The sequence below is a fragment of the Oenanthe melanoleuca genome, chromosome 4 (genome assembly GCF_029582105.1).
Source record: "Oenanthe melanoleuca isolate GR-GAL-2019-014 chromosome 4, OMel1.0, whole genome shotgun sequence".
In the NCBI taxonomy this organism is placed as follows: domain Eukaryota; kingdom Metazoa; phylum Chordata; class Aves; order Passeriformes; family Muscicapidae; genus Oenanthe; species Oenanthe melanoleuca.
Window position 1 is genome coordinate 67,645,150 of NC_079337.1, and position 13,725 is coordinate 67,658,874.

The 13,725-nt window shown below is 63.3% G+C and overlaps 1 protein-coding gene across 3 annotated transcripts in view; it reads right to left on the bottom strand.

The window, feature by feature from the left end:
* The window catches only part of LOC130252082 (dedicator of cytokinesis protein 2-like), a 43,934-nt gene that overhangs the window by 3,730 nt on the left and 26,479 nt on the right, over positions 1–13,725 (bottom strand). For all 3 annotated transcript variants that reach the window (XR_008840296.1, XR_008840295.1, XM_056489278.1), the window contains exons 29-45: positions 5,252–5,350; positions 5,049–5,143; positions 4,753–4,831; positions 4,580–4,680; positions 4,381–4,439; positions 4,080–4,228; positions 3,858–3,943; positions 3,078–3,234; positions 2,744–2,784; positions 2,494–2,584; positions 2,292–2,411; positions 1,698–1,787; positions 1,493–1,597; positions 920–1,061; positions 675–756; positions 468–552; positions 206–292 (exon numbers count right to left, since the gene is read on the bottom strand). Coding sequence is in view for 1 of the 3 variants with exons in the window: in XM_056489278.1 (XP_056345253.1) it covers positions 206–292; positions 468–552; positions 675–756; positions 920–1,061; positions 1,493–1,597; positions 1,698–1,787; positions 2,292–2,411; positions 2,494–2,584; positions 2,744–2,784; positions 3,078–3,234; positions 3,858–3,943; positions 4,080–4,228; positions 4,381–4,439; positions 4,580–4,680; positions 4,753–4,831; positions 5,049–5,143; positions 5,252–5,350 (1,668 nt within the window). In the remaining 2 variants the exon portion in view is untranslated. The remainder of the gene's footprint in view (positions 1–205; positions 293–467; positions 553–674; positions 757–919; positions 1,062–1,492; positions 1,598–1,697; positions 1,788–2,291; positions 2,412–2,493; positions 2,585–2,743; positions 2,785–3,077; positions 3,235–3,857; positions 3,944–4,079; positions 4,229–4,380; positions 4,440–4,579; positions 4,681–4,752; positions 4,832–5,048; positions 5,144–5,251; positions 5,351–13,725) is intronic.

A 13,725-nucleotide genomic window follows, 5' to 3' on the forward strand; every position in this document is an offset into this window, starting at 1 on the left:
CTTGCAGCACTCATGCAGCCATACATCCTTGTGCCTGGCGCATCTTGTGACAGCCCAGCAGGGCACGGCACATCACTGCCGTGGATCCTGAGACTCCCTGGATGCTGGCTGAGCACAGGCCAGGCAGGACACACTCCCCATGCCCCATCTGGAGCTCCTGGCAGGATCCTGGGAGGGCCCTGCTGCCCCCCAGCCCTCTCCTCACCGTTTCAGTGGAGGTGACAACGAACCAGCGCAGGATGCCTGGCAGGGGATAGGCTGTCCTGAAGGTTGTCCTCTCAATCCACATGTTCTGTGGGAAGAGCAGCAGTGACTGCACCCTTCTCCCATCACCCTGGGTCACCCCATGGCATGGAGGGCTCCCACCTCCATGGGCACAGGACCAGGAATCCCCTCTCTCTCCTCTGGACCCTTTGCTGTCCTGTCCCTCCCAGCTGAGGGTCCTGGCAGCTCCTCCCAGCACTCACTGCAAATTCATTGTCGGGATCGTTGGGGCCCCTCTTGAAAGGCCGTGAGTAGCTGAACCTCTGGACGTGGTTGGATTTGTAGAAGCTGTGGGGAAAGGGCAGAGATGGGAGAGGACCCCCACTGTGTCCCACCCACCCCAAGGAGCAGAGCAGAGCAGAGCAGAGCAGAGCAGAGCAGAGCAGGGGCTCCCTGTGCTGGACACTCACTTGGTGATCTGCTCCGGGATGCTCCGGCCCCTGAGCCGGACCTTGGGCTCCTCTGCCGGCTGCACAGTGAAGCACTGGATGTCTGTGGGAGTGAAGGAGCCACGGGCACACACTGGGGGACAGGGCTGCTGGGGAGGGGGCTTCAGAGCCCTGAGGGTGAACCCCAGGGGTACAGAAGGCATCTCCACGTGGAGAGTGATGGACAGAGACCAAGCCACCCTCCCATCCCTGTGCACAGAGGATACACTGCCCTGGGGAGTCGGTGATGTCCTGGCCAGGGGGAGATGTGCTCTTCAGCTTCTCAGCATTGGGGAAGGGGCTCAGCAGCTGCATCTCAAAGTCCTCACGCCGCTCATACTCCTTGCCCCGGTAGATGAAGACCTTGTTCTGCAGGGTAGGAAGGTGACAGCTCATCCCTGTGCCAGAGCAGGGCACAGAGCACTGGGGTGCTCATGCTGAAAAGGCTGCCAAGCAGAAGACACCCCCTCTAGAAAAAAATATCTCCCCAGACCCAGGAACTAGAGGGAAAAGGAAGAAGGCACACAGACAATCAGGATTGGTACCAGCCATGCAGTGTCACTAAGGACAAATCCTGCCTGACAAATTTGGTGGTTTCCAAGAGGACGTGGCAGCACAGGTGGATGGGGGAGAGTGACTGGACTTGTTCAAACCATCTGACCTTGGCCCAGTCTCCAGGACAGACATGGATGCTGGGTAAGGAATGGTCCACAGCTCCACATTCAGGTGGAGACGAGTGAGGAGTGGCTTCCCTTGGGTATTGAGGTGGCAGCTGGGGAGCTGCTCCTGGTTCTGCTTACCCGCAGGAAGGTGGGGAAGCCCTGCCCGTAGTACCCCACGGCAAAATAGTCAGGGCTGGGCCTCAGCACCTTCAGGATCTTCTCATAGAACTTGGCTTCTCGTTGCTGCAGAGGACAGGGGCAGGATGAGGGCAGGATGGGGCCCTGCAGACCCCCCACTCCCCCCAGCCCATCCCCACCATCCTGCCCTGCCAGCAGCACCCACCAGGATGTCACTCAGCATTTCGTAGTCGAACAGGTGACTCTCATACTGCTCTGCCAGCTCCTTGCAGATGTGGATGGCCTCCTCCCACATCTGGAGAAGAGAGGGGACAGGACAGGGCCCCCCAGTGCAGGGTGAGCTGGGGAAGGGGCACCAAGGACTTCCAGCAGAGACCACCCTGCCTGTGGGGGCACCTGCACCCCTGCAGGTGTGAGGAGGTGGAGAGGGCTCTCCTATGGGGTCTGGGCTTCCCACCACCTCCAGCCCACCCCATCAAGCTTTTGTCCTGAGCTGTCCGAGCTGCCAGCCCCTGGCAGTACAAGGACTGTGCTGGGATGTGATGGGACAGGATGGGATAGGGATGGGATGAAGAACAGTGGTGTGGGGTGAACCATCCAGCCCAGGCTCATTGCAGGGCAGCTCCAGCCCTTCTGCAGCAGTGGGGAGTGAGGGGCTGTGCTGAGAATGGGGTCTGGCAGCTTGGAATGGGGGGCAGCGGTGGCAAGGGGGCCAGGCTTGCCCTAAGCCAGCCCAGCCCCCTCCAGTTGCAGAGTTTCAGAGGCTGCAGGGTCTGTAAGGACAGGTGGCCACACTCACCTTGCCCTGGTCGAAGTACTCGATGATCTGGTTGTACAGAGCCTCCTTCAGCTGGCGCTGGGTGTGCAGCTGGAGGCTGTGCGGGCCCGGCACCGGGGCTGCATTCGACTCCTCTGACCACTGCACAGGGGAGCAGGGACCTGTCACACCCAGCCCGGGGGGCTGCCCACTCCTCACAGCCCCCCCGAGTGCCCGTGCCCACCGTGAGCAGCCGGGCGTGCAGCAGCAGCGTGTAGGCTCCCTCCATGTAGTTCTCGTAGCTGATGTGCAGGTCCTTCAGCTTGTACAGGTACCTGGGAGAGGCAGAGCCGTGTGTGGGGCACAGCAGGGCATTGTTTGGGCACAGAGCACCATCAGCCTGCCCCTCAGGCCGCTCTGCCAGCCCCATCCCACTGGGAATGCTCGGGACCCCCCACCCCATGTGCTGCCAGTGTTCCCAGGGCTGTGCTCACCTGATGTACATGGCCTGGCGGTCAATCTCCTTGTAGAAATTCTGTGGAAAGGCAGATGAGGCTGTTTGAGTGGCCCCAGGGGTGGCACATGCCACACACTGCCACCCTCTGGGTCATGGTGCTGCCAGGACTGTCCCCACACAGGGATGGGGTTGGGGGACTGCACGGTGACTCCCAAGGGATGCCAGCTCTGGCACCATCTGCACCCCCTCTCTGCTGGGCCAGGGGCACCCTGGGGACCTGGGGAGGCATGGGAACAAGCCCTGGCTGCCCCAGGGAGCTGGGGATGAGCCCTGTCAGCCCCAGGGAGCTGGAGCAGGGCACAAGTGCTCACCAGGAGGTTGACAGTGCAGCTCATGCTGTAGGTCTTGTTCTCGTCGTTCATGACAGCCCTGTAGTCCAGGAGCCGCTCCAGGAGCTCGCTCACCAGCCTCACAAAGTCCTCTCCAGGCTTGGCCAGCTCAGGGTGGCTCTGGCAGCAGCTCAGCAGGCTGGGGAAGAGAGGGGGCCACGGGTCCCACTGCACAGCCAGCTCTGCAGTGCTCCCACCACTGTCCTGCTCAGCACCAGAGGGCAGGGACAGCCTGGGCAGAGCAGGGGCATCACCCAGGGCAGGAGTAATTCCTGGGGCAGTGCCATGACCTGGGGCAGGAGTAATTCCCGAGGCAGGGATAACACCTGGGGCGGTGCCATGACCTGGGGCAGGAGTAATTCCTGGGGCAGGGATAACACCTGGGGCGGTGCCATGACCTGAGAGAGGAGTAATTCCTGGGACAGGGATAACACCTGGGGCGGTGCCATGACCTGAGAGAGGAGTAATTCCTGGGGCAGGGATAACACCTGGGGCGGTGGCATCACCCAGGGCAGGGGTCTCACTTAAGGCACAGGGTAATTCCTGGAGCAGGAAAGGGTAATTCCTAAGGCAGGGATGTCACCGGAGGCAGGAGCATCGAGCACACGATGGTGCTCAGGCGCCATCCTTCCTCCTCCTCCTTTTCCCTGTGGCACATTCCGGGCAGAGCACAGAGTGAGGAGGAGTGGGATGGCGGGGAATGGTGTCAGCAAAGGGCCGTGCCCTGCGGGGAAGGTGGCAGGGATGTCGCTGCACACTCACATGCTCTTGAACAGCTGCATGTACTGCTCGTCCCCGCGGCCGCCCTCCACCTCGCTGTCCAGCCTGCGCAGGATCTCATCCTCAAACTGTGCACAGGGGATAAAGATGGGCTGAGCTCAGAGACGTCCTAAACACACGGTTCCCATCCCCGCTCCCCTGCAGTGGGTGGTTCCCACAACATCCCAGCCCATCCTGCTCCCCCAGGAGCTGCCTGCCCCTCACCCGGCTGAAGCTCCCGGTGAGCCGGTGCTCGCACAGCATCATGTCGAAGAAGATGGGGATGGTGGATTTGCGCAGCTCCAGCTCCGGCACCAGCGTCATCTCCAGGATGGGACCCACCATGCCCGGGATAAACTCGATCTTGCGCTGGCCTGGGAGGACAGGGAGAGCTGGAGGGGCAGATCCACACTCATGCAGGCTCCCATGTCCAAACCCCGCTCCCACTCCCAATGTGGGGACGCTGCTGATGGACATCAGCCCACACAGACCCAAAAATCCCCCATCACTGCACAGCGTGGCTCACCGAGGCTGTACCACATGTCCCGGATGGACGCTCCGATCGTGGCTCTCATGTCCCCATACCTGCCGGGACAGGGGTCCGTCAGCACCGCTCTGCAGCCCCGGGAGCGCACAGCTCATCCCAAAATCCCTGACCTCGCGGCGCGGCGGCAGCCCGGGGCAGGGACCCGAGGTGTGGCTGGGAGGGCGGGGTGGGGACTCACTTGGCCAGGATACTATTGCGTTTGGCCGGGGAGAAATTCTCCAGCTGCAGGGAGTCCTGGGTGAGGAAAGCCACGGCCAGGTGGAAATAGTTGTTCCAAAGCTGCAGTGGAAGCACAGGGATGAGTGCCAGGCTCACCTGGCCCGAAGCGGGGCTGAGGCAGCACCCACCCACCTGCAGCTCGAAGTCGCTGTTGTGCAGGAACATCTCGGTTAAGGTGGTGGCAAAGTGGTTGATGGCACGCAGGAACTCCCTGGGGCGAGTGAGCACGGCACTGGGTGAGGGCAGTGCCCACTGCCCAGCCTGCCGTGCCCATCACACAGAGCGGGGGAGATCCTCTGTGCCCACTTCAGTGCCCCAAACACTGCCCAGCACACCCAGAGCCACGCTCCAGTGCCCACCTGTCCCGAGGCATCCCAGGTGCTAACACCCACCCTGCGGGTCCCTCCCCATCCTGCAGAATCCCTCACCGATTCTGCACCATGTTCATCACCATCCAGTCACCGGGATACACTGTCTTCCCAATCAGGTCCTTGAAAAGGATAAAAGTCTCCATGAGGAAGTCCTGCAAGGGAGGGAGAGATGTCAGGAGCTGTGCTGGGCTGCAGTGCCCTCCGGGGGATGCTGTGAGGGAGGTGCTGGTGCCAGAGGCGTTGCCTGGGGCAGCACTCACCATCAGCTCAGGCCGGGAGGGGAATGCCTGGATGTAGGTGCTGTAGTGCTCCTTGTCCATCTGGCTCAGGATGGCGGCCATGCAGGCCACGTAGTGGCTCTGGGGGAGAGGAGCTGGTCAGGCCCTGCTGGGTCCTGCAGCTGCACCATGGAACAGGACAATGCCCTTGTTCCTCCAGTTTGTAACCCAGAGTCCCAACTGCCTTGGGGTCTGTTCACCTCCACCTCCCCTGGTCCCCCCTTCCCCAGCTCCCCAGACCTCTCCTCCTGGCCCATTCATGTCCAGTTCCCAGACTGTGCATCCCACTCCTGCACCCACCACCCACCACGATGCCAGGGGGATGCAGGTGTAATTATCGAGTGGTGCTGAAGCACTTCTGTCATTTTTGAGATAATTTAAGGCCATCTGTGGAAATAAGGGCATTTTGAAAATGGCAAGCAGGTTCCTTCTGCAGTGCATCCAGTGAAGGATTCCAAACTGAGCCCTCAGCTCCACTCCAGCTTTGTAGCAACACAAGTGGAGTGTGCATGAGTGGGTGCTGCCCAGAAAGCCAGAGACACATCCGAGACTGGAACCTATGGGAAAGGGCAGCTGTTTCTGGGGTAAGAGCATTGCCTGGCATGCTCAGGAGGAGTGATGGCCCTGCCGTGCCCCGGCGTCACTGATGGAACTTTATGGGTGGCTTCAGGTGCCACAGAGACTGCGGTGCCACTGCCCCTGCCCATCCCGGCACCTTCCAGCCCAGGCACTGCCTGATTCCTCCTGCATTCCGGCGGGGACAGAGCCCCATTGCCAACCACAGGCAGACCAGAGCGGGCTGTTCGGGGAGGGATGTGATGCTGCTGGTGGCCGAGGGCTCCAGCTTCGCACCAGCAGCCCCTGGGCAGCCCCGGGAGCTCCCCGGGATGGGGCGTAGCCGCGGGGAAACAACGTGCGCCCACGGGCAGCCCCGGGCTACCAGCGGTTTGCACAATTCTCTTGTGGATCAAACGGATCAAACCGCACCAGCTCCCGCTCCTTTGGGACTCCATGCGGTGCCGCCGCCCCGCGCAGCAGCACCGGCACACCGGGGCCCCGCGGGGGCCACCGCACCGCTCCCGGTACCGGGACCGCGGTTCCTCCGGGGCTCCGGGCGCGCTCCCCACGGCGGGACTCCGCCCCCCGCCCCGCTCCGCCCCCGCCGGCTCCGCCCCGGTACCGGCGAGCGCGCGCCGCCCCGCCCCGCCCCGCCGAGCCCCGCGCCCGCCGCTGCCGGAGCCGCGCCGCCGCCGCCGAGCAGCAGGTACCGGGCGGGATGGGGAGGAGGCTCCGGGGGGAGCGGGGCGGCGGCCGCACCGGGTGCTGCGGGCATCGGCCCTGCGGCGCCCGCCGGTACCGGGACCCCGGGCGGTGCCGCGGCCGGGGCGTGGGAACCCCGGGGCTGGGAGCGGCGACACTGTGCGGGGAGCCCCGAAACCGGGACTGCGCGGCGGTGCGGGGACCCCGGGGGTGCGGGAGCGGTGCGAGTACCCCCGGCCCGCGGGATGCGGGGCCGGGGCGAGGAGCCGAGCTGGGCTGGCGAGGGGAATCCTCGGTGTCCCCCAATCCCCGGGGGTCGCGGCATCTCCCTGTCCTCCCATCCTTTGCTCCCGGGGAACTGCTGGAGGCACGGGGACGGTGGCACCGCGCACCGAGCATCCTCCGGCGGGCACCGTGCGCCGAGCACCCCGCACCGAGGGTGCACCGAGCCCCCCACGCTGGGCACCGCGTTCCCCGTGGCCGCCGGCTGCCGTGGCGGGGGTCTCTGGGGGACACAGCCGTGCTGGAACGGTGGCTCGGTGTGTAGCCTATGGAGGTGCATCTGCGGTGGGAGCTGCTGCGTTCGAGGGGCCGAAGACCCCCACGTCGTGCCGCGGTGCCGCAGCCTCGCCCTGTCCGCCCCGGCCGCTCGCTGGGTCGCTGCGTGCTTGGAGCCGCTCTGGGGAGCAGCCAGGCGGGCTCAGCTCCGCTCCCCCTCGTTAGGAACGCGTCCGTCAGCCGGGGCTGTGCCGGGTGACACACACGCACACGCAGATCCATCCAAGGATGTCACTTTCGGTACCGCGCGCCGCGGTGACGCCGGCCGGGGCTGGAGGGATTCAGCCCACGTTGCTCCCGGCAGCTCCCGGCGCCCAAGGCCTTGTGTCCGCCGGCGGAGATGCGGGATGCGGGAGCGAGCCCCGGGCAGTCCCGCGAAACGGGGATGTGCCGGTCCCTCCCGGGGTGCCCCGGTCCCGATCCTCCCCGCGGGAACGCACACAAACCCCGCCGGAGCCGCGGGAGAGGGGCCGAGGTCTCCGCGGAGCCGCTTTCGTGTCGGGAGCACGAGGTGGACACGTATGAGTAACCACCGGGCCGCGGCTGTGCCAGCACGGGGACATACGGGGACATCGGTGTCAGCTGCTCGCTCCGAGGGGCACAGCGCGCTCGGTGCCGGCAGCAGCTCGCAGCGATCTCCACGCTCGGCCCCTCCCGGGGCTACGGGAACGAGCCCCTGGGCACAGCCGGGACGCGGGGACCGCCGGCTGCGCTCCCTCCCTCGGGCACAGCCGGGCTGGGGGTGGCACCTCCGGCCCTTCCCTGTGTCCCCTCTCCGCAGGGAGCGTTCGTCCTTCCGGCGCGCTCGGAGGAGCTGGGTGTATTTCGTCGCAGAAGCTCCTTTGGACTGAGGTTGTCTTCCTTACAAATGATAATTATTGTAATTACTTAATAGCATGGTGGCATGCAGAGGCCACAGATAATTAGTGGGTCTATTCCTGTCCCTGCTAACAACACTGCTCCAGTCCTAACCAGTGCCGTGGGCACAGCCTGCCTCGCGTGCTCTGTATGGTCTGGACTGTTCGGTGGTGGGGAAACTGAGGCACGAGGCGAAGGAAGACACTTTGTAATTCCCAAATTCCCCTGGTAGCCAGCGTTGTCTAAAGCGCATGGAGATAAAGGGGGGGTAGGCTGCTCGATGGCATTAGGAATGCACTTAAAGGCAGGAATTTGTATTCTGGAAGGACGTTCTCAGTGCTGGGAGCTGCAGCTGCGGAGGCTGTGCCGCTGGCTGCCGGCGCCGTGGCCGGTGGGACCTGGTGGGACGGGGGCTGCCCCAGGGGGTCCCTGCTGCCCCCAGGACTGAGCCCCCCGAGCCTGCACCGGTGTGTGCAGGAACTGCTGGGCGGTGAAGCCTTTCCAGCTTTTTCCAGAAGTGTGCTCTGGGGACAGTTGGTGGCTTTGTGATGGCATTTCTGGCCTGTGAGGGAGCCCACAGAGTGCCCTGGTCCAGGCAGCTGCTTTGCACGCTGGGGCAGGTGGGCTCCAGATGGGTGCCCAGCCCCTTCTCCGGAGCTGGGACATCCTTCCTGGAGAGTGCAGGGCTGCAGGGGTCTGCAGAGGAGCTGGGTCTCCTGTGGCCAAAAGTCTCAGGGCTGTGTCCCACTTCCCTTGTCCTGTCACTGCTGCAGGATCAGCCCATGCTGAGATGCCAGCAGAGCCCTGGATTTTGGTTCTGGGCACCAGCCGAGCTCTCTGGGCTGCATCTCCATCACAAGCATCTTCCCAGGTCCGTGTAGCCACACAGGGCATCTCCAGGGTTTGGAGGAGGATGGCGTTGCCCATGCCCCATTCACTGGAAGGAAGCAGCAGTGCAGGGTGTTCTTCCTCCCAGGGTGGTGTCTCCTGCAGCCCCGGGGGTGGCACTGAACCACAGCGCAGGCAGCAGCTCCAGGGATGCTCGCCTGCTCCTCCACGATGTGGCTGAGGGAAGCCTTGGGACACGGAACAAACTCCTCCTGAGCTGCTGCTGCTCCGCACGCTCCGTCTGCCCCGCTCTGCCCGCGCTCCCCGCGGCAGGTCACTCCACCTCTTCACGTCTCATTAAAACAGCCACACCGACGCTCCTCTGCCTGGCAGAGAGGTGGGAACGCCAGCAGGTAGTACAGGGAACAGAGACACCACTGCCATGACAGCCGTATTAGCATCCACGGGAGACAGAGGAATAATTTGGTTTCTGCAGCTTCTGAAGGCTCGTGCAGAGGCTTTGTACTCCCGTCTTCCTGCCCGTGTGCAGCCTCCATCTGCAGCACCGGCACATCCGCAGTCGGAGGGGAGCGGTGGAAGCCGGGCTGGTGACCTGTGCTTGCCAGGAGGATGTCACTCCTCCTTCCCCAGCCGATGGCATCCCTTCCAGGGCCGTGAGCCCCAGGCCAGCTGGGAGCCTCAGTGGTCACAGAGAGGAGCCTGCGGGGTGGCCGTGGGTGCTGGCGCCATGGGGAGGTGGGTGGTGAGGGCTCCCTGTGCCAGAGCTTCTCCAGGGCGCCGTGGCTGGGAGAGTGACTAATGTTCCCTCAGAGCACTTCAGCCAGTGACCTACATAGGGCTGAGTGTGGATCCCTGGGCTCGTGGAGCTGCCACTCGCACTGGGACCCGCGTGCCGGTGCCACTCCTGGAACCCCTGGGCGATGCTGGATGCGGGGCTGGGGGGACTGCAGGGCACAGGCACCCCAGGCATGGCCCTGGTGACAGGGACAGCGCCTGTGTCCTCAGCCAGGCCAGCCCAGGGGTCCTGGGGGTGCCACAGTGGCGTTCCAGCAGAGCCTTGAGCACTGCCGAGAGAGATGAGGTCAGGCACTGCCAGGTCCATAAGGGACACGGGGAGCTGGCCTTGGGGACAACAGCTGAGCTGGGAATGTGGCTGGAGAAGGGGCAGCTCCTTGCTGGGCACTGCGAGGGCTGAGCACGGAGAAGAGCTGCTCGAGCAGAAGCGCTCCATTGGCACGAGTACAGTGGGATATAATCGGGCTGTGATTAACTGCCTGCAGGAAATGAGGAGGTCTGTGAGGCTCCCAGCAGCCGGGTTCTGGAAGAGCCTCCAAGAGAAGCATGAGGGCAGGGCATGAGCTGGCTTCGTGGTGGAGCTTCCTCAGCGAGGAACCAGATTTCAGGTGTGCAAAGCTGCCCGAGAGCTGCTCCAAGTCCTCCATCCTCGAGTCCCACACATGCTCTGATCTGAGAACAAACGCCTCGAGTCCTCCTGAGCCAAGGAGGAATTAGGCTCTGCTGTGGAGTGATGAGCCTGGTTCCTGCCCCTCCAGCTCCTCATCCTCCAGTGCTGCCCTGCCCCACTGCCAGCAGCACCTCTCTCCCCTCTGGAGATCAGGAAAATCCAATGTGTTGCCCCACAAAGGCACTACCTCATGAGCAGAGCCGGGTCATTCACTTCTCTCCTCTGCAGTTCCAGGAGAACCTGACTTCCTCTCTCATAAATCTCATCTCCTGGCTTCCTGTGTCCTGAAGAGAAGATTTATGTGTCTGCTCCGTTTTTCCCTCTTCCACGGCATTGCTGGCAAGGGTGAGGGAGCGGATAGGTGGAGAAAGGGCTGAAGCTGGCAGGTAACTTCCCACACAGAGCAGTGTGAAGCAGGGCTCTGACCTCTGAGGTCAGCCCTGCACCATCAGAGATGTGTTCCATGATGCAAACCCAGCAGGTTTAGTGCCTCTTACTCACAAAATTCACCACCCATCAGGGCTGGCCAGAGAAACCCAGCACTGGGGCTCTCTAAGGGGTGTCCATGAGAAGAAATTCCTGATGCTTCTTCAGCTCCTGGAGTCACTCAGTTGAGGAGAGATCATTCCCAACTGTGCAAGCATCCAGCAGAACCCACTGCTGCAGAACTCGTGGCATCCACTGTGTCACAGTGGCATCACCTGCGTTCACCTGTACGTCACCCATGTGACCTCCTGTCTCACCTTATCCATAGCCTGGAATTCCCTTAGGAACCAGAGGAGAAGAACACTCAGACCTTAAGAAATTGCAGAGATGGAGGGTCCACCACTGTGCAAAACCTTTCCAAGCTGTTCCTATGCCAGCTGGCCTCGCTTTTTAAGGAAGTTGTTTCTCCGACCTGCCAACATGCATTTCCAGCTGCTGTGAGTGGAGCTTGGAGCTGTCACACAGAGCCCCATCCTGCACAGCCTCTGCTCCATGCCCCTTGCCTGCCTCTCTACTGACCTTTTTCCTTCCTTGCTCTTCATTTTCTCCCCTTTCCTCAGTTTCCCTCTGTGGTCAGGGCTGTGGGATGGTTATGAGCACAGACGTGCTGCTCAGCTGGTTTTAATCCATTTAACGTGTGCCACTTTGCTTTGGGATCATCCTGCTTTCTTCGTTGAAATGTCAAATGCCTCACAGAAATCTGAGTGTGCTTTGTTGAGGCTTTTACCTCCACTGACCAAACTTGGAACCTCATCAAACCTGGCAGCACATGGGTTTGATGAGCTGTGTTCTCCCAGCCCGGCGCTGACTGGTGTGGATTGTTCACACTGCCGTCCTTCAGAGGGGAATAGTCAAGCACCAAACCCATTCCCTGGGCAGTTCCAGCCCACCTGCATCCCCCAGATGACCATGCCAGGGCTCTGTGGCTCCCTGTGCCACCCACTGGGCTCTGCTGAGGTCACTGTTCAATGACCCCAATGTCCAGCAGGGCACATCAGAGTGGAGCATCACGGCTCCTGCTTTGGCCTTGGGAGGTTGTGCAGGTCTCTCCTAGAAGGAGGAGTGACCACAGCCCTGGGGTCCTGTTGGAATAGACCCTGGAAGGGGCTGTGGTGGGCTCAGGACCTTGGAGGGGCTCCAGCAGCCCCAGGACTGAGGCACTGAGTGCTATTTCCCAGTAAATGTGCTTGAAGAGTGGCTGGGAAGTGCTGGTGCAGCTGAGTGCCAGGTGCATCGGAGATGTCCTTTGGAGCCAGGCAGAGTGGGTTCCTCAGGTTCAGGGACAGTCCAGGAGAGTCCATCAGCCCCGAGGCTGCAGCATCCTGATCCCATCCCACAACAGGACTCATTATCCATGCTGGGAGACGCCAGCATGCTGCAAACCGTGCCCGAGCACGGCACTAAATCCAACCACAGCACAGAGAAAACGCAGCGATGCGTGGGAGGGTCCTGGCGTGGGTGTTTGACATCCTCAGAACTGTTCCCAAACCAAGTTGCTCCATGTATAATTTATAGGCTTCCCTTTGTCCTTGTGGCTCGTCTCTGATCTCCCGCGGTTCGGGGAGGCCGAGGGAGCTCCGGCGAGGCGCCGCTGAGTGACAGCGCCGCGTTTGCTGCGTCGGCAGGGGAACAGCCCCGTCCCACACTGCGCCAGCCACGGCTCGGGAGGCGGCATCCCAGGGCTGGTCCTGCCCTTGGACCGTGCCAGCAGCGCTCCTGCCCCTGCCCAGCCCTTGGAGCTGATCCCAGCACCCTCTGCCCCATTAAGGAGCAGGCTGGCCGCCCATAGGCTCCTCTGAAGTGCTCGGCTCCAGCACGGAGGTGTGGCCAGCATCCCTCTGCCCGCGGCGTGTTGCCCTCCCTGGCACGGCCACAGCCGAGGATGCTGCCGGGGGCACCAAGGTCTGGGCACTGGCCATCGCTGGGGCACATGGAGAGAGGTGACCCCACATCTGTGACCTCAGGGGGCCTCAGGGGTGGCTCATCCACCTCAGCGCGGGTGCCCGTGCCCCGGGCCAGGAGGGATGTGGTGATGCAGGAAGCGAGGACGGGCTCCTCTGGCTCCAGCCCCAGCCAGCTCCCTCCTCCGCCTGTTGCTGTCCATACTAAAGAGGAGCCCCATCCCATCCCTCGTCTCGTCCTGCCTCGCAGACATCTCCGGGTGTCTGGGCACGGCTCCAAGCTCGGGAAGGGAAGCGCCGGGCGGCTGGCCGGAGCGTGGAGCAGCATCCCGACGAACGCGGAGCAGCGTGTGCAGAAGAGCCGGGGCGTGCGGGGCCGGGGTGGGCGCAGGGAGGGCTGCGAGAGCTCCCTGCTCCGCTGGGTCAGTGCTCGCTGCCGGCGCGGGCAGGCACGGGGCACCGGCACGCAGCGCTTGGAAGTTTGGCTGTGCCGGCACGGGGGACTCCGGGCTGCTGCGCTGAGTCAGCGCTTCGTGCCAGCAGGAGCAAGGCAAGACAGGGAGGGGGCCGGGGGTGTCTGAGCCGTGTGTCCGTCCGCAGGGAGGGCAGGGGGGCTGCGGAGCCAGCGAGGCGGAGAGGGTGCGGGGGCACTGCGGGAGCAGCGGGCTGGGGGATGTGGGACATGGGACGTGGTGTGGTGCGGCAGAGCTGAGCCGCTGCTCGCTGCGGCTGGAATCTCTGCCTTTGGCTGCGTCCCAAAAGGAGCTGACAGCCTCCCCTGCATCCCGGGACGTCCCAGCAGGGACCCCGGTGTTGCCCCGTGCTCCCGGTGCCCGGGCAGTGCGATGGGCCGGGGGCTCCGAGGGCAGAGCCAGGTGGGCACGGGGTGGGTGCTGGGGGTACGTCTGGGACAGGGCTGCGGAGTGGTTCGCCTTGCAGGTGTGGGGAGGAGGAGCCCTGCAGAGCTGTGCGGGAACGATGGCAAGGACGGGGATAATGGCAGGGATGGGGATGTAGCTAGGTGCAATCCCCCTGTGACCCCGGGTCCTGCCCCAGCGCCGCCTGTGAAGCGCTGCTCT